The sequence below is a fragment of the Peromyscus maniculatus genome, chromosome 22 (assembly GCF_049852395.1).
Source record: "Peromyscus maniculatus bairdii isolate BWxNUB_F1_BW_parent chromosome 22, HU_Pman_BW_mat_3.1, whole genome shotgun sequence".
Classification (NCBI taxonomy): Eukaryota; Metazoa; Chordata; class Mammalia; order Rodentia; family Cricetidae; genus Peromyscus; species Peromyscus maniculatus.
Window position 1 is genome coordinate 16,119,407 of NC_134873.1, and position 22,146 is coordinate 16,141,552.

General features: G+C 44.2%; 1 protein-coding gene across 1 annotated transcript; it reads right to left on the reverse strand.

Moving 5' to 3' along the window:
- Positions 1–1,019: 1,019 nt before the first annotated feature.
- Positions 1,020–21,955, reverse strand: LOC143270077 (uncharacterized). Its single transcript, XM_076558754.1, has 5 exons — positions 21,563–21,955; positions 15,812–15,860; positions 15,162–15,213; positions 14,279–14,374; positions 1,020–12,705 (listed from the first exon to the last, which is right to left on the reverse strand). The coding sequence occupies exons 1-5, from the start codon at positions 21,695–21,697 to the stop codon at positions 1,254–1,256; spliced, it is 11,784 nt and encodes a 3,927-aa protein (XP_076414869.1). The 5' UTR covers positions 21,698–21,955; the 3' UTR covers positions 1,020–1,253.
- Between the last annotated feature and the right edge of the window lie 191 nt (positions 21,956–22,146).

The window sequence follows — 22,146 nt, forward strand, 5'->3', positions numbered from 1 at the left end:
TCAAAAATGTCCCCAGAAAACCTCACTTACTTCTTAGCTCCCACGATCCTGGTGCTCCTCTGTGGCTTAAAGGCTGTGGGTCCCGGGGTCTAGCAAATCACAAGCACACGAGTGAGTGCCAGGGACCTCTGAACCTCATCCACAAAGAGATGACTCCCCCTTGTGCCTAGACGGGAAGCTCTCACGGGCAACTCCTTCAAATGGAAGGAAGGTGGGTGACACTTCCTAGGAAACGTGTGCCATGCTATATTTCCACAGTGTGAAGGCGGGCTGACAATACCGGGGCTTTGATTTTTGCCCATTCTCAAAGCCCTATCCTAGAGGAAGGATCGAAAACGGAGACAGAAAAAAAATAAGAAAAGGTACGGGAGGCACTGGGGATGCTGGAGGAAGATAACTAATTACGATCTACCGAGGAACTGAGTCCGAGGACACGGGGAACAGGCAGAACTAAAAATGGGGGGGAAACGGGGGGCAAGTGGCTCTGATATAAAAGGGTGGGGCCTACGATGGGCTCTGATGAAACCAACTCCGAGTTCGGGACAAAAGCAAGGGCCCTGGTGTTCGCGGCTCGACAGTTCTATCGCTAAAGTATAATGGTCACACCAAGAAACTCACGGCGGTGACTGCACCGAGTCTGGAAGACATCACTCCCCCTCCATGCCTAACAATTTCACCCAAGGGCTCCGGCCAGACCAACGCCACTTCCGCTCTCCTCGCCTCTCCCGGATGTGGTCTCGGCGGCGACTAGTCCTGTTCTGAACATCTACTTCCGCTTAGCAGATTCAGAGGGGGCTGCAGCGGGGAAAGTCACGTGACGACGCCTCTTCTGATGCTTTTGAGACCCCGCCCCCATGGCGACAGGAGGTTTAGGGAGGCCATCGGGCCAGAGGGTTGGAGCAAGTGGGCGGAGTCTGAAGGTTTAAGTAAGGGGTCCTCCTGAACCCCAACCCTTGAGTTCCGGTAGTTTGCACACCTACTCCCACCCACCCCACAAGTGATCTTAGGGATGCAAAGAGTTCGATTATTGCCCCTTTATTGATCTTAAATTACAGACCCATTCTCAGTCCCCTCCAGAAAGCTCTTTGATTGCTGAGGGTGCAGGCAGTGGCTGAGCAGAAAGGGCGGCTAGGTGAAGATGTGCAGGCTGTAATTAACAGGGGCAGGTCTCTCCTTATCTAACAACTTCGTGTCTCCACACTTGTCCAGCTTCTGGATTATTTTTTGGTGTGGTCCCTAGGAGGCATAAGTCCCTAGGAGTTTATAAGTCTTGAAGTCTTTATAGACAGGCTATGTCTGGGCTTCTCCTTACCCCTGAGCCTCTCCTTGGTACTGTGATGGGGTCCCTCATTGTGACCTTGCCGGCTCCTCTCAGAATAACTGTGTCTGATCTCAAAGGGACTGTAGTGAGTTCTCTCAGAATGATTGCGGTGGAGTCTGGAAGAAGACCTGTATAGCCTGGACTCTGAGGGAAGGTGGTGGACTCTCCCAGAAGAATTATGCCTTTTCCTGCCAGAGGGACTGAAAGGGGTTCTCTCAGAGAGACTACCATGGCTCCTTTCTGAAGGACTGCACCGTGTCCTCTGGAGGGGACTGAGATGGCACCTTTTTGAGGGACTGTGTCCTCTTCTCTCTCGTCCTCTTCTCTCTCGCGGACTAAGAGACCTCCTAGAGGGACTCCGAGGGCGTCTCCCAGGATTGGGTCGGCTCCTCCCTGAGGGACTGAGACCTACCCCCTTACAGAGACTGTAAAGGCTCCAGTCAGAGATACTTTGAAGGGTTCTCACAGAGGGACTACTATCCTGTCTCTGGGAGGGATTGCAATGTCTCCTCTCGGAGAGATGTCTAAGCATTCTGTCAGAGGGACTGCTGTGCCTTCTCTGAGAAGGACTGCAGTATCTCCTCTCAGAGAGACTTTCATGAATTCTCTCCAAAAGGATGCGATTGGTCCTTTCAAAAGACTTATTATGGAGGTCCCTCTCCCTGAAGAAGCCATGTTGTTCTTCCTTGGGTGTGTGTGTCTTTTTAAAGTCGCTCTGCAGGGATCTCTTCAAATGGGAGTCAGGTTCTATTCTCTCTTGGGCCTGACATTTGGCTCCTACTTGAGAACAGTTCTTAGACTCCAGACAGGAGATTTCATCGCCATAGTTGTTCTTTGCTCTGCCGTTGACATTTTGAACTATACTCAAAGGTTGGATGACTGAGGTAACTTGGAAAGTGGCATCTCTTTCAGAAGCCATGGTCTCCAATTGCAAAGGTCTGGGTTGGAGAGAGCTCACTTGTTTTGGCTGTTGAGTTTGTCTACATTGGTCACCTGTTCCCTGCAATCTGTCCTCTTGCTTAGGGTTCACACCTGCTGACTTTTGGTGGGCAACTGGTGTGCTGGCTCCTTTGCCATCCCCTGCTAAACAATACTTACTGGGTTTTTGTTTGGGGTGCAAGTATTGGGTTGACCACAAATTGTCTGGCCTTGTCCTGTCCGCAGGCTTCTGTCCAGTATAAGCCACAATTCTATGTGCTATTTGGAATGCCTGCCTTAGGCCCTGGAAAAGCAGATGGTAGAACTTGGGCTGAGAGGATTTCTTAGGTTGTGTCTTCGAAGAAGCAGTGCTTGTTTGAACGGTTTCAACACTCTTGCTTCTTGATGGACACATAATTCTAAAAGGACTCTCTTCTGGGGTTCCACTATTCTTGTAGAGGTTTGTTTTTTTTTTTTTAAGTCCCTTGATGGTTTCCTTCATTGGATGTTTTAAGCCAAAGGTCTTTTTGAGGCTTGATTTCGACCATTTTTCTTCCTGACTACTTTCAAAGCCACTCTCAGATACAGAGTGAACCTGACAGAACTCATGGTGCTCAAAGTCTTCGGTGTCTGTCTTGCCGACCACACCATGGCTTCCCGATTGCTTTTTTCTAATGTGCACTTGTACAGAAGCCGTAGCCTGGGAAGATCGGGCCTGGAAATCTCTTGGAGTGGTTGGACTCTTGGAAGCTGGACGATAGATTTTAGCTTTCCTTCGTGATGGTGATGTAGTGCTCTTCCATGCATCTGCTCTTTTTCTTCCACGATGCTTTGAGACTTGAGGTCTTTTCCCAGTTCTCAGTCTAAAGCCAAGATGCAGCCGAATCTCACCATGGCTTTCAGGGGTGCTTAAGAGGTGGATCTGTGGGTAGATGAGAAGATATGGACCAAAAGCAGACTGTAACTTATGACAGCAGTTAATTCCTGAACATCGGCCACACTGCAAGCAGATGGGATATTTCAGGACAAGACCTGATGAGAAAGGAGGAGGGACATTGTGGGGCACTTGACTCTCTAAGAGTTTTGCTGCTATTTTTAGCTGTAGATCTTTTAGCAGATGGAGCTGTTCTGAGATATCCCTCTTGGCCTGGGAAGGACAACTTGCTTTGAGGGAGTGGTGAGAGTCAGAAGGCCTTGTCTGTGATTCACTCTGTGAGTCTTTACTCTGATCACTGGAAACAGCGTCTTCCCTGTTGTAAAGTATCTTGAGAGAAGACTCCGGCTTCATTAAGGCAGGAAACTGGGCCCTTGTACACGAGACAGACACATTCTGAGTGACTTCCTGGAATATATCACTGAGTTTTGAGTTTGTTTTCTTTATTCCCAATCGAGTACCGGAGTATTGCTGTATTATGGAAGATGTGGATCCACGTGTCCACATCTTTAAGGGCATTCTTTTCTCATGACCATGGCATAAAATATGTCTCTGAATATAGTTTCTGACCACTGAAGTCTGTGAAATCGTCCTAGGACCCCTCTCTAGTGGGCTCTGGGAAAATGCCATCAGTTCAGCTGGAACCCCAAATAAACTCTGAATAAATTGACACATATCCATTGTGGCTTCTTCTGTTAAAAACGGCTGAGAACAAAGCTTCCTTTCCATAGTGGTTCCCAGGACATTTCCCATCATCAGCATAGTGGAGAGATACTTCCTAGGGAGTCGCTGCCTACAGACATGACTTTCCCAGACATTCTGTTGTCTACCCAGGAAAGAACGGATAGAATTTCTTCGAGCCCCTAATCCTGCCTGAAACTCCGAGGGTAGTAATCTCAGTGGATATGGAGAATAGCTCTGGAATGAATTTTCAAATTCCCTCATTTGCTTCTTTTCAATTGCTTCCTTGGATAGGATATCCACTTCCCAGATGTCAGAATATAGGGATCCCACAGTGTTCCCAATATCAGAGGGAAGAACCAAGGGAAGGGCTGATGAACGGAACATAATAGTGTCTGTATAGGACTCTGGAGATGGCAAAATACCAACAGCCAAGTTCTTCATAGCCAAGGCTCTTGATACCTCCGACATTCCAGAACCCTGAAGTGGCCATAACTCAGTTGTTTTGACAGAACTTGAAATAAGTGGGATTGAAGGGCTGGGTATGAACCTAGAGAAGTAATTCTGTTCTTGTAATTTTTCTGATGTTATCATTTCTGAGTCTCTTTCCTCACTCACCCGTCTTTGATTCAAATCTTCAATTTTCATTACTTTAGGAGATTCTGTTCTGATCCCTAGAGATTTTTCAGCCTGAAGCCTTTGCTCATGAGTTAATACTGGAGGTTCCTCAAGTGGAGATGTTTGCTGTAAGATTAATTCTGCAAAATTCTCTTGAATATTTGCCCTTGGAGTTTGTTCCGTAGGTTTTACCATGTCTTGAAGATGTGGTCTTGGGAGTAAGTTCAAACCATCCATTACTTTAATGCTAGATTTTGTGGCAACTCCAATTGGTTCCATAGCCTGAGGATTTGGTCCTGGAGCCAGCTCTTCAGATTTTACAATCAAAAGCAGTGGTTTGGGAACCAATATAGTCTTTATAACTTGAAAGCCTGACAACTGTATTGTTTCTAAAATTTGATGTGTTGGTGCTGCAATTAATTTCTTGGATTGAACATTTTGTAGCCAAAGGCTTGAAGCAAATTCTGACATTATCACATCGTGCAATTTGGGAGTCAAATCAGCATGTTTTGACCCTTGAGAAGCTGGTTCTGGTATCATCACAGACTCTATCACTTGAAGTGGTGGACCAGAGATAACTTCCACAGATTCGGAAACCTTGGGAAGAGCAGCTGACTGAGAAATATGAACCTGTGTCTTTGTTGATTCTGTCACTTGATTTAGTGGCTTTGGACTGATCGTTATAAAGTTTATCATTTGATCCAGTGATTCAATTGGAGTTATGTTTAAAGTTCCCATGCTTGCATTCTGGGTCTTTGTTAGCCTACTTGCTCCCTCCCCTGGTTGCCATGACTCAAAAGTGAGCTCCTCAAAGTCTGTATCTTCTGCAAGTTGACTGGTTTGCTGGGTTGACAACTCTAAGAATTCTTCTATTTGCAGCCATGGCTTAGAGGTCAAACTTACAGATTCAGGAATCTGAGGTCCATGCCCTGGTGTTATCCCTGAAACAGAATCTGGAACGGGATACGATGGCCTTGGTGGCGATGCTACAGATTGTTCCCTTTGGGCTCTTTTCCCAGAGCTCACCACCACAGGTCCTAAGTCTTGAGGACACGGCCTTGGAGATTTTTCTACATGTCCAGTCTCTCTATTTACTGGCTTTGAAGGCACACTAAGAAATTCTTTCCCTGGTCTTACCTCACAAGTTAGCATCCTTACTTCTGCAACATGATTCTTGAGGTCAAGGGTCATTCTATCAGATCCTGTGGCTTGTTCTGTTGGTAACTCCTTGTAATCTTTAAATTGAGGCCACAAACAAGGCAGCAACTGCAGAGTTTCTGGGCTCCAGTAGCCTTTCTGTGGGGTTAGTTCTGAGGACTTCCAATCTGGATCACTTAGTGTGGGAGTCAGATCAACAGATTCTGGTCCTTGAAGATCTAGCTGCTGAGGCATCCCTAATGATTCTATGTCTTGATCTGTTGGTTTGGGGGTCAACCTCATATTTTTCTCTGTTGTTTCTGGGCTTTTATGTCCCAACACTTTTGTCATTTCTGAAGACCCTGCATCTTGAGAAACTGGTAGTGAAATAAAATCCACCAATTTAGAGAGTTGGTGTCTCATCTTCTCAGCATAGTCCTCCAACTGGTGCCCTGGTCTATATATCACTTGAGAGGATTCTATGATTTGATCACATGTTTGGGGATTTTGGTTCCCAGGTGTCACATTTTGAAGGAATGGTCTTGGTGATAACCCCACAGAGGTTCCAGTTTGTGGCAGAGACACCGATGACAATTTCAAATGGTTTACACTTTGCCACTTCGGCTCTGAAGCCAATTCCATTGATTTCATACATTGTTGCTGTGATTCTGGAATCAAATTTGAAAATTTGACACTAGACAGTGCTGGTCCAGCTAAGAAGTTCCCCATGGACTCTGGTGTTGATACCACTGGTTTCTCATTTAAAGGAAACTGTTGGCAATCCATGCTTTGCTGTTGGGAGCCTAGTCTCAGCTGCATAGGCTTTCTTTCATGAACACATGGCTTCTGTGCAAAGGAAGTCTTAGTACGTTGAGAACAGTGGCATGGAGTGAACTCTAAAGGGTTCACACTTGGAGTCGGTGAGCCTGGCTTCAACTTCACAGATTTAACTTGGTACACCTCTGATTCTGGTATCAATGGACAAGGTTTCATACTTAGTACCTGTGGCCCACATTGGACCTCTTGAGCTTTTACATTATGAACAACTGGTTCAGGAGCCAATTCAAATGAGGGTGCATCTTTACATTGTAGTTTAGAGCTGAGCTCTATGGGTTTTCTACTTGCAGGTTTGGGTTCCTGATCTGACCCCAGAGACAATATATCTTCCGACTCCAACTGTTTGTTCACCTGGTCGAACATCCCACCTTTCCACTCTGCTGAGCTTATGTGGTCATCCCGTCCGGGCTCAAGAGTTAAATCCATGGGTGCCCTCCCTTGATACTGTTGTGTGGAGACTAAATCCATGAATTTTACTCCTTGGATACCTTGTGTTTTGGCTTTCTTCACAGGTTTTAGACTTTGCTGCTTCAGACATGAGACAATCACACGTTTGCTATCTTGTGTTTGTGGCCGTGAAGTCAGTTCCATGGGTTTTACATTGTGTTGATGAGGCTCTTGCAACACCTCCATAGGCTTATCTTGAAACAGCATCCCTGGTGCAAAAGTCCCGGGACTCTCCCCTTGCTTCTTTGGTTCACGTTCTAAGCCCATGGCATTTATATCTTGCACAGGTGCATCACGGGCCAACCCCACAGTTATCAAATCCTGAATTCTTGAACCTGGGATCAACTTCACAGATTTCATACCATCTGACTGGGAACTACTTGGGGATATCACTGTAGATTTTATCCTCTCTAGACATTGTCCTAGAGTTAAAACTGCAGATTTCCTGTCTTCTAACTGTGGTCCTGAAGGTGGTAACTCAGATTTTAAACCTTTCAAGGTAGAGCACGGAGGCAGCTCCTCACGTTCCTTATCTCCTGCTTGTATCCCCGGGGTTGACAGCATAGACATGATTTTCCCCAGCTCTGACTTTGACCTCAACTCCATAGATTTGACGTCTTCCAAATGTGGCCCTGGCGTTAAGTCTTCTTTCTTTGAGGCTGTGATCTTCTCTACTGGTTTTATATGTCCCAAATGCTGTCTGTGGATCAATGTAGAAGATTCTGCACCGGCTAAGTGTTTCCCAGGAGTCAATTTCTTTGATTCTGCATTTGGTATCTGTGGTTCAGATGCTAGTTTATAAGACATTTTGCCTTCAAAGTTTGGTACTAGATTCCTTGTGACATATTTTATATCTTTAAAGGGTGGCTCTTGTACTATTAACTCTGGCTTCATCCCTTGCCTTTCTGGCTGTGGGGTCAACTCAAACATTTTTACACACTCTAATTGTGGCCCTGAGTTTAACTTGGAAGTCTTTACACCTTGAGGTTGAGTTCCTGGAATTGCATACAAAAATTGGACATCTTGCAGCCTTGGCCCTGAGTTAAAACTCACCTGCCTTGTATCTTGTAGGCCTGGAGTCACCTTTGCTGATTTGGGATCATGTATCCCTAACTCTGGAGCCATAGGACTCATACCATGAGACAATGATCCTGGGGTTTGCTCCCCAAATTTGACTCTTTGATATTTCCTCCTAGAAGCCAACTCAGAAAATTGGGTATCTTGGTGCCACAGTCCTGGATTGACCAGCTTAGCTATCACTCTTGGATGTTGCAGTTCAGAGGCTGGGATTGGGCGTTTCATGCTGCAAAACTCTGATAGTTCCGGAGGCAACCCAAGCTTCTTATCTTCAACCTGTGTCTCTTGGCTTAATGGCAAAAACGATTCTGGCATCAATGCCTGAGGCTTCCTATCTTGAAGCTGAACATCTGGCATGAACTGTACACATTTGAAACCTTGGTGCTTGGCCTCTGGGATTGCATCAGAGAATCTCACATGATGCAAGCATGGTCTTATGTTTACGTCTACCGACTTCCCAGGTTGTGGTTGTGGCTGTGGTTCTGGAAGCTTTGGCCCCAGGATAAAATCTGATGATTTGGTTTCTGGCCCCAGGGAACATGATATTTCATCATCAGATTTCACACCATAATGTGGGGGGCCTGAGATGAAATTTACTGGGTTTTCCCCTTGAAGAAGTAGCCCTTGATATAACATTGGAAACTGGACACTTTGAAATTTGGGCCCTGGAATCAACTTCGATTTGACACTTAGCTGCTGTGGGCCTAGATTTAAATCCACAGATTTCACATTTGGGGACTGTGTCCCTTCAAACCATTCCTTCGGTGATAAACTTTGTAGTCGTGGCTCTGGTTTTGTCTTTTCAGGATCTACCTCTCCTGCAGATGAAGGTTGTATTACATTTACAGAGTTCTCATTTTGCAACTGTGATTCACTATCCATTTGCCTAGACTTTATTTCCTGGACCTGTAGCCTTGGGATCACATCTTTAATATGTGGTTTGGGTCCTGTAGTTAGTCCTGCAGGTTCTACAACTTGTACAGGTGGTTCAGTGATTACTTCTGCAGACTTCAAATTCTGGGCAAAGGACTCTGATTGCTCACCTTGCACTCCTGGTTCTAGACTAAACTCCAGAGATCTCACTTCTGAATATAGGTCTGTGATGGTTCCCTGGGTATCATCAGCTTTAGAGAATGTCAATCTGAAGGTCTCTGTGTCTTCATCTTCTGGTTTCAGAGTTCGTTCTGGTGGGTTAGTAACTTCTAAACCTGGTTCTAGAGTCACCTGAACAAACTTCACATCTGGGGGCTGTGGCTCTGGGGCCATCACTCCTGAGCTCATAGTTTGCACTTCTGAATCTAGTAGCAAATCCAGAGTATCTTTAATTGCACGTCCTGTTTCTGGAGTCTCTTCCATCTCTTTTACAACTTGGGTCCCAGGTTCAAGAGTATTTTGGAGTGGTGGTGAGCTCATCTCCACAGATTCTGAGGTCTGGCTCAATGGTGCTGGACTCATCCCTAATGATGATTGTGGCAACGGAGCAGATTCTTCCACCTGCCGGCAAAGTTCAGAGGTCACCCTTGCTTCTGAGGCTGGATGCTGTAGGGTCGGTCCTTCAGGTTCTAGGAAATGATAACTTGGTTTGGGGATTGCTTCTAAAGATTTTGTTGCATAAAATTGTGTGCTTGGTATCAGTTCACCAACTTCCATACTCTCCACCTGTGCCTCAGGAAGTAGACTCCTACCTTCTACAAATGGAGTCTTTGTATCCTCAAGCAATGGTACAGGGGCTATCTTATCAGAGCTGGTGCTTTGTGAACATGGTTCTGGGGCCAAGTTCACAGATTTTATATCTTCAAGTGATGGTCTTGGAGTCAACTCCACCATTTTTATATCTCCTTGTATCTCCTGTGATAGGGCTAAAAGAGCTTCTTCCATACCTTGAGACTGAGAATCGGAAATTAAATGTACTGATACATTACTGTGCAACTGTGGACATGGAGTCAGCTCATCAGACTTTTTATTTTGGAGTTGTGGTTCAACTGTCAGTTGGCCAGATTTCACATCTTGAAACTGAGACTCAGGGGCCAATGGCACAGATGTCTCACTTTGCAGTTGTGGTATGGGGGTTAATTCCTCATATTGCATATTCTGCTGATGCAGTTCTGGGGCCAAATCTATACATACCACTGTTGAGGTTGGTGGTCCATATTTTTCCATTTCTGGGACTAAATCTGTGGTTATGTCCACAGATTTCATACTTTGCGATCTTGGATCTAGGATTAGGTGGTCAGATTTTACATTCTGTAGTTCTGGGGGTAAGTCCACTGAATCCCTAACCTTAGACTGTGGGATTGTGCTCCCCCCCAAATATTCCATTTCCTGAAGCAGTGGTATGACTGGCCCTACTTCATCTTCTGGAACTTGATGCTTTAGGCCCCTTCCTATAGGTACTGCACCTTGATCTGGTGGTGCTGGGATTTTTCTCCTGGATTCCATTATTTGATGATGTGACTGTGGTGTCTCCATAGGATCCTTCACTTGTGGCCAGTTCAACCCCATAGTTTCTGTCATGTTGTGACTTTGCCTTGGGCTCACCTCCGAACAGTTTAAGTCTTGGTGCCATGGGGTGAACTCTGAAGGGTCTGTGACCTGATGAGACATTCCTGGAGTCAGTGACACACACTCTGTGCCTCGAGATTGTGGCATAGTCCCCACGGAGTCTCCAACTTGACCCTGTAACCCAGAAGGCAATTCCAGAGCCTCTTTGATTTGAGGCTCTACAATTTGTCGTGGTATGATCATTTCTGTGGGAGATGCCTGGACTAGTGGGATCACCTTTAGAGCATGCAGAGACTGACCTGACGGTAGTAGGTCATCAGTCATTCCTGATGGTTCCAGGACTTTAGATGGTGGCTGTGGAGGTATGATTCTAGATTCTAGAGTTCCTACTGGGACAGTAGTAGTCGGAACATCTGGTTGAGCTGACACTGGGGTCAAATTTTCAGCTGGAGGCTGTGAGACTCGGATCAAAGCCCTAGATTTAGTAATGTGTGGCTGTCCTAGTGGAATCATCTGCATGAAATCCATGGCTTGTTTTGCCACTGGAGATACTTTTTTATCTTCAGTGGCTTCAGGCAGTGCACCTGAGCTAATTTCCATTGCATTTTCATGTACTGGACTGGGAGTAATCCTGATGTGTTTTGTGGCTTGATTCTGTGACCCCAAGGTCATGGTCAGTGTTCCCATGTCTTTATGCTGAGGCTGGGGAATCATTTCCACAGCTTCCACAAGCGTCTGCTGTGGCCCTCGACTCATACTTCCTGGTCTTATGGCTTGATAGTTATGCAGTGTATCCATCTTCACTGATTCCATGACTTGGTATTGTGGCTCTGGGGCTATTCCTACTGGTTCTATGCCATGTGGACTTAATTTGTCAATCATCCCCATGGAATCTGTGACATGAAACAATGCCACAGGAGTTACCTTCATGTCATCTGTGACTTGACTCAGTCTTGAGGCCATGCTCTTTAATCCTGTGGTTTGATGCTGATGATGAGTTACTTCTATCGGTTCAGTTACTTCATTCAATGGCTGAGGAGTTATACTCACTGTTTCTGCTTGATTTGGTGGCTGTGGGGAAAACCCCACAGAGTCTATCACCTCCGACTGTGGTTCTGGGTTTATTCCCATTAAGTCCATAACCTGAAGCAATGCCAGTGGAGTGACCTTTATGCTGTCAGTGGCTGAAGGTGGTATCTTGGGTGTCAGCTCCTTATGTGTCTGTACCCTTTTTTCGGGAAGACCTATGACCTTCTGCTCTATATTCAGCTCTAACACATGCTTTGAATCCTTTTTCACTAAAGCTTGTTCTTCCTGAATTATGTTAACCTCTAAATTTCTGGGAGATGGAGTGCCTGTTGATATTACTAAAGGATTATATCTAGGTTCTTGCCGGTCATCCTGGGGTTGTGACTGCTTGTTTGAAGGAAATGGCTGTGAAATGATTGCTTCCATCCTATGGACTTCAGAATTCACCCCAATGTTCATGTGGAGATGAAATGATGGAGGATCTGGAGATGTGTTGGTATTTTGCTTAGCACTCTGAGGAATGAGTGTAGGTAACTGAGTTTCCGGGAGCTCTTCTTCAGGGACTCCTTGTACATCCATCAAATGATTGAGTATGTTCCAGGATTTCTTCACGGGCAGAGGCACCACTTCTTGTTGCAAAGTAGAAGCCTTCTGAGACATATGTCCTTCCAGTTCTCCTCTGATCAAAGGAGAGAGCTGGAGTGGAGCCCCTACCAGGGGTCCTGGACTCTCATCCAAATCAGAATCTGACCCATGATTTGATTGAAAATGAGTCTTTCCCTTATCTTTTGTTTTCTCTTGCTCACAAGGATCTAAGGATTCTAAAATAGAGCTAATGAAGGAAGTTTGAGCTTGTAAGGGAGGAAGAAGTGCCAAATTCGGAGAAAGAGCTGATTTCTCAGGATCTGTCAGCCGAGAAGTAGGCAGGGCTGTGCCAGGGCTCCTGGGCATAGATGGTTCCTTCTGGGAGGAAACAGGTCCACTATCGCTCTGGAATTGCCAAGCTGTTCCTTCATGAAACATTGGAAGATAAGACAGGCTGGAGCTGTTGTTGGATGATGCAGAGGACATGCTGTAGTCAGTAGAAGGCTTTCCCTTTTTACAGTAACAGCTGGGTGGGACAGCCTCCTGAACCACAGCGTCAGAGACGGAGGAAGAAGTCACATCTCGGGATTCTGAAACATTCAGCTCCATAAGCGTTGATCTGAGAAACAAAGAGAAATGTTTTCATTTTCTTTGGAATCAGTAGGGAAATTAGAAGGAAGGGAGCGTGTGGTGGTAATCTAATTATACTGAAATGTGATTTTGATTGTATGTTAATAAATAAAGTTGTCCGGGGGTCAGAGCTATTAGAGCCATAGCAAAAGTGTGGCGGTGGTGGCACACGCCTTTTATCCCAGAAATCCAGCCTTTAATCCCAGGGAGTGGTGGTAGAAAGCAAAAAGATATATAAGACGTGAGGACCAGAAACTAGAAGCATTTGGCTGGTTAAGCTTTCAGGCTTTGGAGCAACACAGTTCAGCTGAGAGCTATTGGGATGAGGACACAGAAGCTTCCAGTCTGAGGAAACAGGACCAGCTGAGGAACTGATGAGGTGAGATAGCTGTGGCTTGTTCTGTCTCTTTAAATAGACTAACAGACAGGAAAAGGGGCCCTCATTCGGGAAGCTGGGACACCGCAGGCGGAAGGGTGAGATTTTGGCTCTGAGCTCTGACCTCTCGGCTTTCTCTTTTGCATTATTTCTGTGTTTCTTATTTAATAAAACGGTTGGTTACATCTATAGGGAGCGGCTATTTCAAACCCAAAATATTTCTGGTCTAAGGGAGAGAGGAGGGAAAAGAGGGGTTGCATTCACAAACATCAATTATTTATGTAAAGAATTCCTCCACAAAGGCAGAGGAGACGAGTCCGTCAGTAGCGTACATGCTATACCAATAGAGAAGCTGAGTTCCCTCCCTAGAGCCCACAGGAAAAGAAAAGAACACAGTGCCCCAGTGCCGGGCAAGCAGAGACAAGTAGTTGCCCTGGGCCTCACTGGACAGCCAAGAATAATCAATGAGTCCCAGGGAGTGACTCTACCTCACAACACAAGGTGGATGTCTCCCAGAAATGACACCCAAGTTTTACACAACACACACACACACACACACACACACACACACACACACACACACACACACACACCCCCTTGTGCTTGGCTTGGCCTGAGTTTGAGCCCTAAGACTCACATGTTGGAAGGAGAGAACTGACTCCTGTGGCTTATCCTCTGACTGCCACATACATGATGTGGCTCCTATGTGCACACATGCACAAAAATACAACTGAATTTTTTATATATAAACATATATATATATATACATATATATATACACACAGTGAGGCCTAGAGAAATAGCTCAGCAGTTAAGAGCAGTGACTGAGTGACTGCTCTTCCAGGGGACCCAAGTTTGAATCCCAACATCCACATGGTAGGCCACAAACATATGTAACTCCAGTACTTGGGGATCTTATACCCTCTTCTGCTCACTGTGGGCACCAAGCATGCACGTGGTGCACATACTTACAGATAAAACATAAAATAAATAAAGCTCACAAAATAGTTCTCCACTGCTCCTCAAGCTAACTTTTTCCCTTTACCTCCTTCCTTTACTCTTTCTTTTCTCTCCTCTCTCTCTCTCTCTCTCTCTCTCTCTCTCTCTCTCTCTCTCTCTCTCTCTCTCTCTCTTTCTCTCTCTCCCCTCTCTCTCTGTCCCCTGCCTAGTAACTCTGTTTCCTGACCTTGCATTATCCAGATGTTTGAAGATCTGTCGCAGACTCCTGTCTATTGACCAGAATACATATTCCTCAGTCCAGTTGGTAGGAAGTCCTGAAATACTGGACACAGCAGAGAATGTCAGTGGGATTGAAGTGACATTACAGGAGGAATAGAAGGATAATTTAGGAAGGAGGCAGTTGGTCTCAGAGTAAATCAAGTCAGAGTGCCAGGTGTTTTACGTAGAGCATTCACAATGAAGATAGTGTCATGGGTAGGAATTTTATTCCTGTGGTGAACCCCAATGAATATAATGTTTGGGGGGACAGGGTTTGTTTCAGCTTACAACACCCAGGTCATACTCCATTGCTGAGGGAAGTCAGGGTAGGAACTCAGGGCAAGATGGATCCAAGAGGCAGGAGCTGATGCAGAGGCCATGGAGCTGCTTACTGGCTTGCTTTCATGGTTTGCTCACCCTGCCTTCTTGTTCCCCGAGACCACTAGCTCATGTGTGGTACCACCCACAGTGAGCTGGACCTTACCACATCAATCATCAATTAAGAAAATCCAGCCAGGCATGGTGGCACGTGTCTTTGATCCCAGTACTCTGGAGGTAGAGACAGGTGGATGTCTGAGTTCAAGGCCAGCCTGGTCTACAGAGCAAGTTTCAGGACAGCCAGGGTTATATATAGAGAAATCCTGTCTTGAAAACCAAAAAAAAAAAAAACAAAAAAAGAAAAGGAGAAAAAAAAGAATGGAAATATACCACAGGCTTGCCCACAGGGCAATCTTGGGGGGGGGCAATTAAGATTCTCTCTTCCAAAATGATGGCAGCTTGTATCAAGTTGACAGGAAACTAGTCAGCACGGGTATCTGTCACAGGACAGTCTGTAGACAGACTCTGCTTACCGTGTCAGATCAGCTGCAATGACGTTCATCTCTGTTTCTTCCAACTGTGAAACTGTAACAGGAGCAAAGAAACTGTTAGCATAGTGACTGCTGACGTCATCTAACAGAACCCCCTTCATTTAACAATTAGGGGAGCAAAGATGAATTCACACCCATCGTGAAGCTGAGGAGTGTACACAGCACACCTATCCAGGTTTGTTTTGCTTCTAAAGCATACTATCCTGTCTTCACCATGTCCTAGAAGTGACCCATGAGAAGCCCGGAATGGGAACACAGCACTGGGGGACACAGAGATCCTGATACATCTTCCCCTTCAATGATGGCCATCCCACATCCATATCCGTGGTAGAGGAGTAAAGGTAATGGACCTCCTGCACCAAACTCTGGTTCATCTTTGTCCATTCTCCTCTCCCATACTTTGGGCTCTACATGAAGATGTAGGGACAGAGAAGCCCGAGGAAAGGAAACAATGGAGGATGGAGCTGTCTGCATGACTTTGGATGGAAAGATGTCAGAGAGATGGGCATACTCTCCAGGCACACCCTCTTTTTCAACTTTCTTTCCCTTCAAGTGGAAAGAGTCCTAAAGCAGGTCCACAGTTGATCAGTCATCAGTCTTGAGCTGAACCATAAGGATAGAACCCTTCTGACCTGTGAGTTTCCGGATCTGTTTTAGAGATGTGTTTTGTTGCCCAGGAGCCTAGAGAAACACACAAAGAGAAACCCAGTCAGGTTTACGTTCTGGTTTGGGGATTTTATTGACAACACATCTCATCTTACATAGGGGATAGTGATATGTTTTATCAGTTGTCATCTGCAACCATATCATTAGTTACCATCTCATTTATTTCTTTGTGAATAATGGATTAAATATCCTAAGGGACCAGCAAGATGGCTCTGTGGGCACAGGTGTTTGACACCAATTCTGATGACTTGAGTCCCATCTCTGGAGCCCTCATAGTAAAAGGAGAAAAGCATTTGCACAAGTTGTGCTCACCTCCACGTGCATGCCATCTGTCCGTGCATGCACCCACATGCAAATTAGTGTTTAAACAAACCTAAGTCCTAGATTATTGTGTGTAGACCTGAGACTCTAGAGGTAAATATGAGTCCTGTGCTCTAGAGACTTGCATTAGTAAGGAAAACAGCCAACTAAACAGGTAGGATGCCATGTGGGAGCCAGCAAAATAGCTCAGTGGCTGAAGGCACCTGTTGCCAAGCGTTGGCAACCTATGTTCAATCCCTGTGGCCAGTATGGCAGATGAAAAGAACTGAATTGTTTAAAATAACCCTGGACTTGAATTATAACCTGTTTTTATGCTCAAGTGTATTATTTCTTTGTTAATAAACATAAACGCAGTACACCTACTGGGCTGGCCCGAACTTACAGAATGATGATGAATCTGAGTGTTTGGAATTTATCCAAAGAATGTATGGAGGTTAATGTGACAGAGACACATTCCCGTCAGCGTTTCCTGCAGCATTGTAAATAATAACTGAGTTATGGAACCAAGCTATGTGTACAGCAATAGAGGAGTGGATGTTAAATGTGTGTGTCTACACAATGGACTTTTTCTGTCACCAAGAACAAGGTTACATAGTTTTCTCAGGAAAAGGGATGCAACTGGAACTCCTATAAAGCAGCTAAGCCAGCCTCAGAAAGACCAACATCAAATGATTCTTCTCCTTTGTGGGTCCTAATTTCATAGAGTACATAACCTCACAGATGTAAACATGCCATGAAAGTAGAAATGACTGAAAGAGTTAAGGACACTGTGGGGAGACAGTGAAGGAGAGTGGGGAGGGAGGGGACTGTGCGCAGTGTAACAGTACCAGATACAGTAGATACACACAGTGAAATGATGTTTAAATAATGCAGGACCGTTTCAACATAGCACAGTGGTCAACACACTATTCCGTACTAATAACACAAAGTGGGGGTTGCCATGGTCATAGCAGTGGTGCAGAAAAACCAAACATGTACTCATGCGGTTTGTTTGTTTTTAAGACACTCAACAAAATAAAAATACCTGGGAAATTCCCCGACATACATTGGGTCCAATGTTATCCCCCAACTTGATATGTTGAAATCCTAACCCCCAAGGGAATGGTATTAGTAGATGGGGTGTTTGGGAGGTGGCTATATCATGAGATGGAAAAACTACAAAACACTGTTGTAGAGAGTAAATAGTAAATAAGACATCCTTTGTTCATGATCAGAAGGTTTGATGGTAAAATGGCATTACCAACAGAATCTATAGATTCTTTGGGGATGCTGTGTTTGGGCTTGAGACAATGACATTAACTCTTACTCAAGTTTGTCTATGAATTTCAGAGGGGCTATGAGAGCCTATTTCTTAACCTTAATATATCCTCCTTTGGAGAGTGTGTTTGTTTGTGTGTGTGTGTGTGTGATAAAAAACAATCTGGTCTTTGTTCCAGATTCTTGGTACAGAACTCCAAAAACCCTTGCAATTCCATGAGTATTGTGGCATCTGTTACATTAATGAGATGGAAATTCAGATTTGCTTCTATTTTTAATTGAGGAAGCTGGAACAATCATCATTCTAAAATCTAATTCAGACCTGACCAATCAATATATTTATGCATAGATGCATAAATCCCAAACAAAATATCAGCAAACTGAATCTAATGAATCTAATTAAAGTATTAGGACCAACATTACAGATGTGTTATACGTAACCTAGGAATTCACAGCTGGTTTATTATCTTACATTCTCATGCAACTTAGTACATTGATTGAACGAACAAGAAAAAATATATGATCATCTAAATAGAGGCAGGAAATATACTTAATATTTAGCACCCAGTATAAAGAGATTTAATTTAAAATTTTAGATTTTTTTAAATTAACACCAATTCTTGCTAAAACTTCCTTAACTTGGGAAAGAATATATGAAAAACCACAGAAAACATTATACATAACTGATGAATTACTGGAAAATGTCCTTGACTTAATAAAGAGACAGATGCCCACAACACATTGCTACTGAATATTGTACCTGAAGTCATAATCATAAATGAAAGCAAGGAGAACCAAGACATAAGGTTGGAAAAGAGGCAATAAAACTTATTTACACATGGCATAATTTAGAGAATATTCCTACAGGAGAATAAAGTCAAAGTGATACACTTAGCAGGGTTCTCTAAGCAGCTCAATATGAAATGATCTGTTGTATTCTCGGATTTCTTCATCATTTATATAAAATGGTATTTACAAGGGGTGGTGGTATTGCACATCTTTAATCCCAGCATTTGGGAGGCATAGGCAAGTGGATCTCTGTTCAAGGCCAGTCTTGTCTGCAAAGTGAATTCCAGGGCAGCCAGGGCTACACAGGAAAACCCCATCTCGAAAAACAAAAAAATAAAAAAGAAATTATAATATTATACCAGGCCTGTGGATGTAGTTCAGTGGTGGACTGCTTGCAGAGAGCACAAGACTCTGGATTTGATCCTTAGCAATAAAATAAGTAAATAGATATAGATGATAGATAGATAGATAGATAGATAGATAGATAGATAGATAGATAGATAGATAGATAGATAGATAGATAGAGATGATAATGATAGATAAAAGTAAAATGCCATGCCAAATCACACATTATGTGCCTCCTGATGATTATCATTACCTATGAACTACGTCAACTCTTCCTACCAGAAAACAAATTCTGATAAATCTTAGAACCAACTTCCTCATGGTTCTAATTCATGTTGAGCTGCTGAAATAGAATACTTGTGATCAGCTCATTTATGAAGGAGAGAGGTTTAGTTGGCTTCATGGTTCTGGATGTCTAAGAGCCTAGTGCTAGTATGTCCTTCCCTTCGTATGAGGCTGTCTAAGATCCTAGAGCTAGCATGTCCTTCCCTTCACATGAGGTCTTTGCGTAGCTTCAGCTCACAGCAGACAGAGGCAGAGGAGCAAGTGGATGTGTGTGGAAGACAAAAGAGGTCCTGACTCCTGTGGCAACAAACCCAGTCCTCAGAGAGTGAGGAGCCATGCCTGTGAGACCTTATTCAGTCTAGAAAGAATGGCATTAAACCCGCTTGAAGGTCGCACTTTCCAACCCTGCTCCCCTGGCAAATGCATTTCTACAGGAGTTCTGGATAAACCTCAACTCACTCACATGAAGTACCAGAGGCAGCAGTGTGTGAACTGACAACATGGAGGGGGCATTATAATTTTTCCTAATTTCAGAATATTTTAGACATGTGTACAATCAAATATAATCATACTCACCCCTCCCCACGCCAACTTCCTCCATACATACCCCACAATATGTCCACCTCCCAACTTCATGCTTTTCTCTTTTATAACTCACTAAGTCCAATTACTGTTGCCTATATGTGTATGACTACACAGCATGGGTATTTGATCAACAAAATGTTGATTGTGAAATCTAGAGAATTGACCCTTTTATCCAATAAATGAATGAAACTAATAAAAGAAAAGAGAGACTCTGTAGATTAGAATACAGAAACATATTGTTCAATCACAACATTCAATATTGAGTTGGGCTAAATAATAATTAATGCCATTAAATAACTGCGTGACTATTGGAATTTAAATGCTGGTGGGTATGTGAGGTATTAAGGAATTATTCAGATTTTATTGTTACATTTTTAGGTGTAATAATGATATTGTGATTAACCTGTTTTTCTTTTCTTTTTTTTTGTGGAGAGGGGCATTATCTCAAAATATACATACTAAAACATTTACCATGAAATTATTTCTGATTTGCTTCAAAATGATTGAGTGACTGGTCTATGAAGATTCATCAGACCACCTTTAATTTTTTTTTCTTATACTAAGGATTAAATGTAGTGCCTTGTTCAGACTAGGCTCATTTACCAATTCTGTGTGCTTTTGATTTGCCTGAAATTATCCTTAATAAAAATCAAGGAAAGCCGGGTTGTGGTGGCGCATGCCTTTAATCCCAGGACTTGGGAGACAGGGGCAGGCGGGTCTCTGAGAGTTCGAGGCCAGCCTGGGCTACAGAGTGAGTTCCAGGAAGAGGACAAAACTACACAGAGAAACCCCATCTCAAAAAACAAAAACAAAAACAAGGAAAAAAATGGACCTGAGCTGTAGCTCAGTGGTAGAGTGCTTTGCCTAGCTTGAGCAATGACCTGAATTTGATCCTTACTAACACACACCTAACAAACACCCAACACACACACACACACACACACACACACACACACACACACACACACACACACACATACACACACTGCACAAATGACTTGAATAGGCAGTTTACAAGAGAGAATTTCCAAATGGCTAATAAACCTGAGACATTGCTCAGTGTTTAGTTATGGGGGTTGCACACGAAATCACAATGCGAATCCAACCACTCACTGGAATCACTAAAATAAGAGGTAGATGTGCCAAGTCTGGGCAAGATGGCAGGACTGTGGGGGAGCCAGTCACTCATGGTCTGCTCATATGATTGAAAACTCAGAAGAGGCTGACCTACTAATGTTAAACACTTGCACCACAAACTCAAAACTATTCTGCTGGAAATAAAAATCCCACAGCAAAGTGTCACTTGATTTTCTTTGTCTCATCATATGATTATAAATCTTTCTTTATAAAACAAACTCACTCTCCCGTCTGCCTCCCATCACATGATGGACAATACCTACAGCACCCTTACCACATTCTTTTCCCCAAAAGTTATGTCATATGGATGTCTCACTTCAGCTCAAGCTCCTACACAGCACTTTCTCAGTATCTAGTACCTTCTGCCTCAGTGTCTATTTGATAATAGATCCTAAAGCTACCGTTACTACTACTACTTCCTTCTTCTGCTTCTGCTTTTCCTTCTCTTCCTCCTTCCTCCTTCTCCTTTCTTCTCCTCCTCCTCCTCTTCTTCCTCCTCCTCCTCCTCTTCCTCCTCCTCCTTTCTTCTTCCCTCTTCCTCCTCTTCTTGGTTTTTTGAGACAGATTCTCCCTGTGTAGTCCTGACTGTAGTGAAACACACTGTGTAGACCAGGCTGACCTGGAACTCAGAGAGATACTCCTGCACCATGCCCATCCTAAGGCTTCTTGAAGTGAATTAAGAGAAAGGCAAGGTGGGCAGTGGTGACTCATGCCCTCAATCCCAGCACCTGGGAGGCAGAGGCAGACAGATCTCTGTGAGTTCAAGGCCAGCTTAGTATACAGTGAGTCAGGAGAGCCAGGAATACACAGAGGAACCTTGTCTCAGAAAACCAAAACAAGGAAGGAAAAATAAAAGAGGAAGCCATCTATCAATGCTGTCTCAACCCCCTTCCCCTCCATCTGGTTCTTCCTAAGGCCCAGAGGATGGGCATTTAGACAAACCTATAGGGTTTCAGCATGGAGAGAGGGAGTTTCGAGAGAGAGTGGCTATCACGTACCTCTGTCTTGGCTGCCACCTTTGTCTGGCTCTGATACCTAGAAAACAACACCCATATCCCACAAACCAAGAAACCAAGTAGCATAAGGCTGAGATGTGTCAGCAGTGGGAAAGCGAGCCCCCATATTAGGGACATTTCTCAAGCCTATGTCCCTCTCCACTACAGAGTTTCTGTCTCCAGACTGAGATTTCATGACATCACAATAGGCAGTGCCAGGTAAAGCAGTGCACACTCAGGTCCCAGCTGATGCCCTTCCCTGTGGCTGACCTTGCTCTGAGCTCTAATAGCCAAAGCTCAGGGGAGAATCCATCTATGAATCTTCTAGGGTCCAGCTAGACAAACTCGTCACTAAGGAAGGAGTGGCGAGGTAAAGTTTCAAAGGTCTTCCAAAATGACTTGTTCTGACTCACATTTTCTTTGGAGCCGGTCACTGTCATAAATTGGGATTGGGTCTATGGCCATAAATTTCAAACTGCAAGTTAGAACACAGAGTCAATTGGAATCTAAGAGAGTTGGGATAGTTGAAATGGGAACTCTCAGGGACTTTAAGGTACATGATTTTCTAAGTTCCCAGGTCTCCATAT

What these genes read in the sequence shown, in the direction of transcription:
- LOC143270077 (XM_076558754.1), bottom strand. Translation starts at nt 21,697, where the DNA reads ATGTCCCTAATATGGGGGCTCGCTTTCCCACTGCTGACACATCTCAGC. An exon ending in AGGTGGCAGCCAAGACAGAG is followed by an intron (nt 15,861 to 21,562) that starts GTACGTGATAGC and finishes GTGTTTCTCTAG; the next exon opens with GCTCCTGGGCAACAAAACAC. An exon ending in AAACATCTGGATAATGCAAG is followed by an intron (nt 12,706 to 14,278) that starts GTCAGGAAACAG and finishes TTTGTTTCTCAG; the next exon opens with ATCAACGCTTATGGAGCTGA.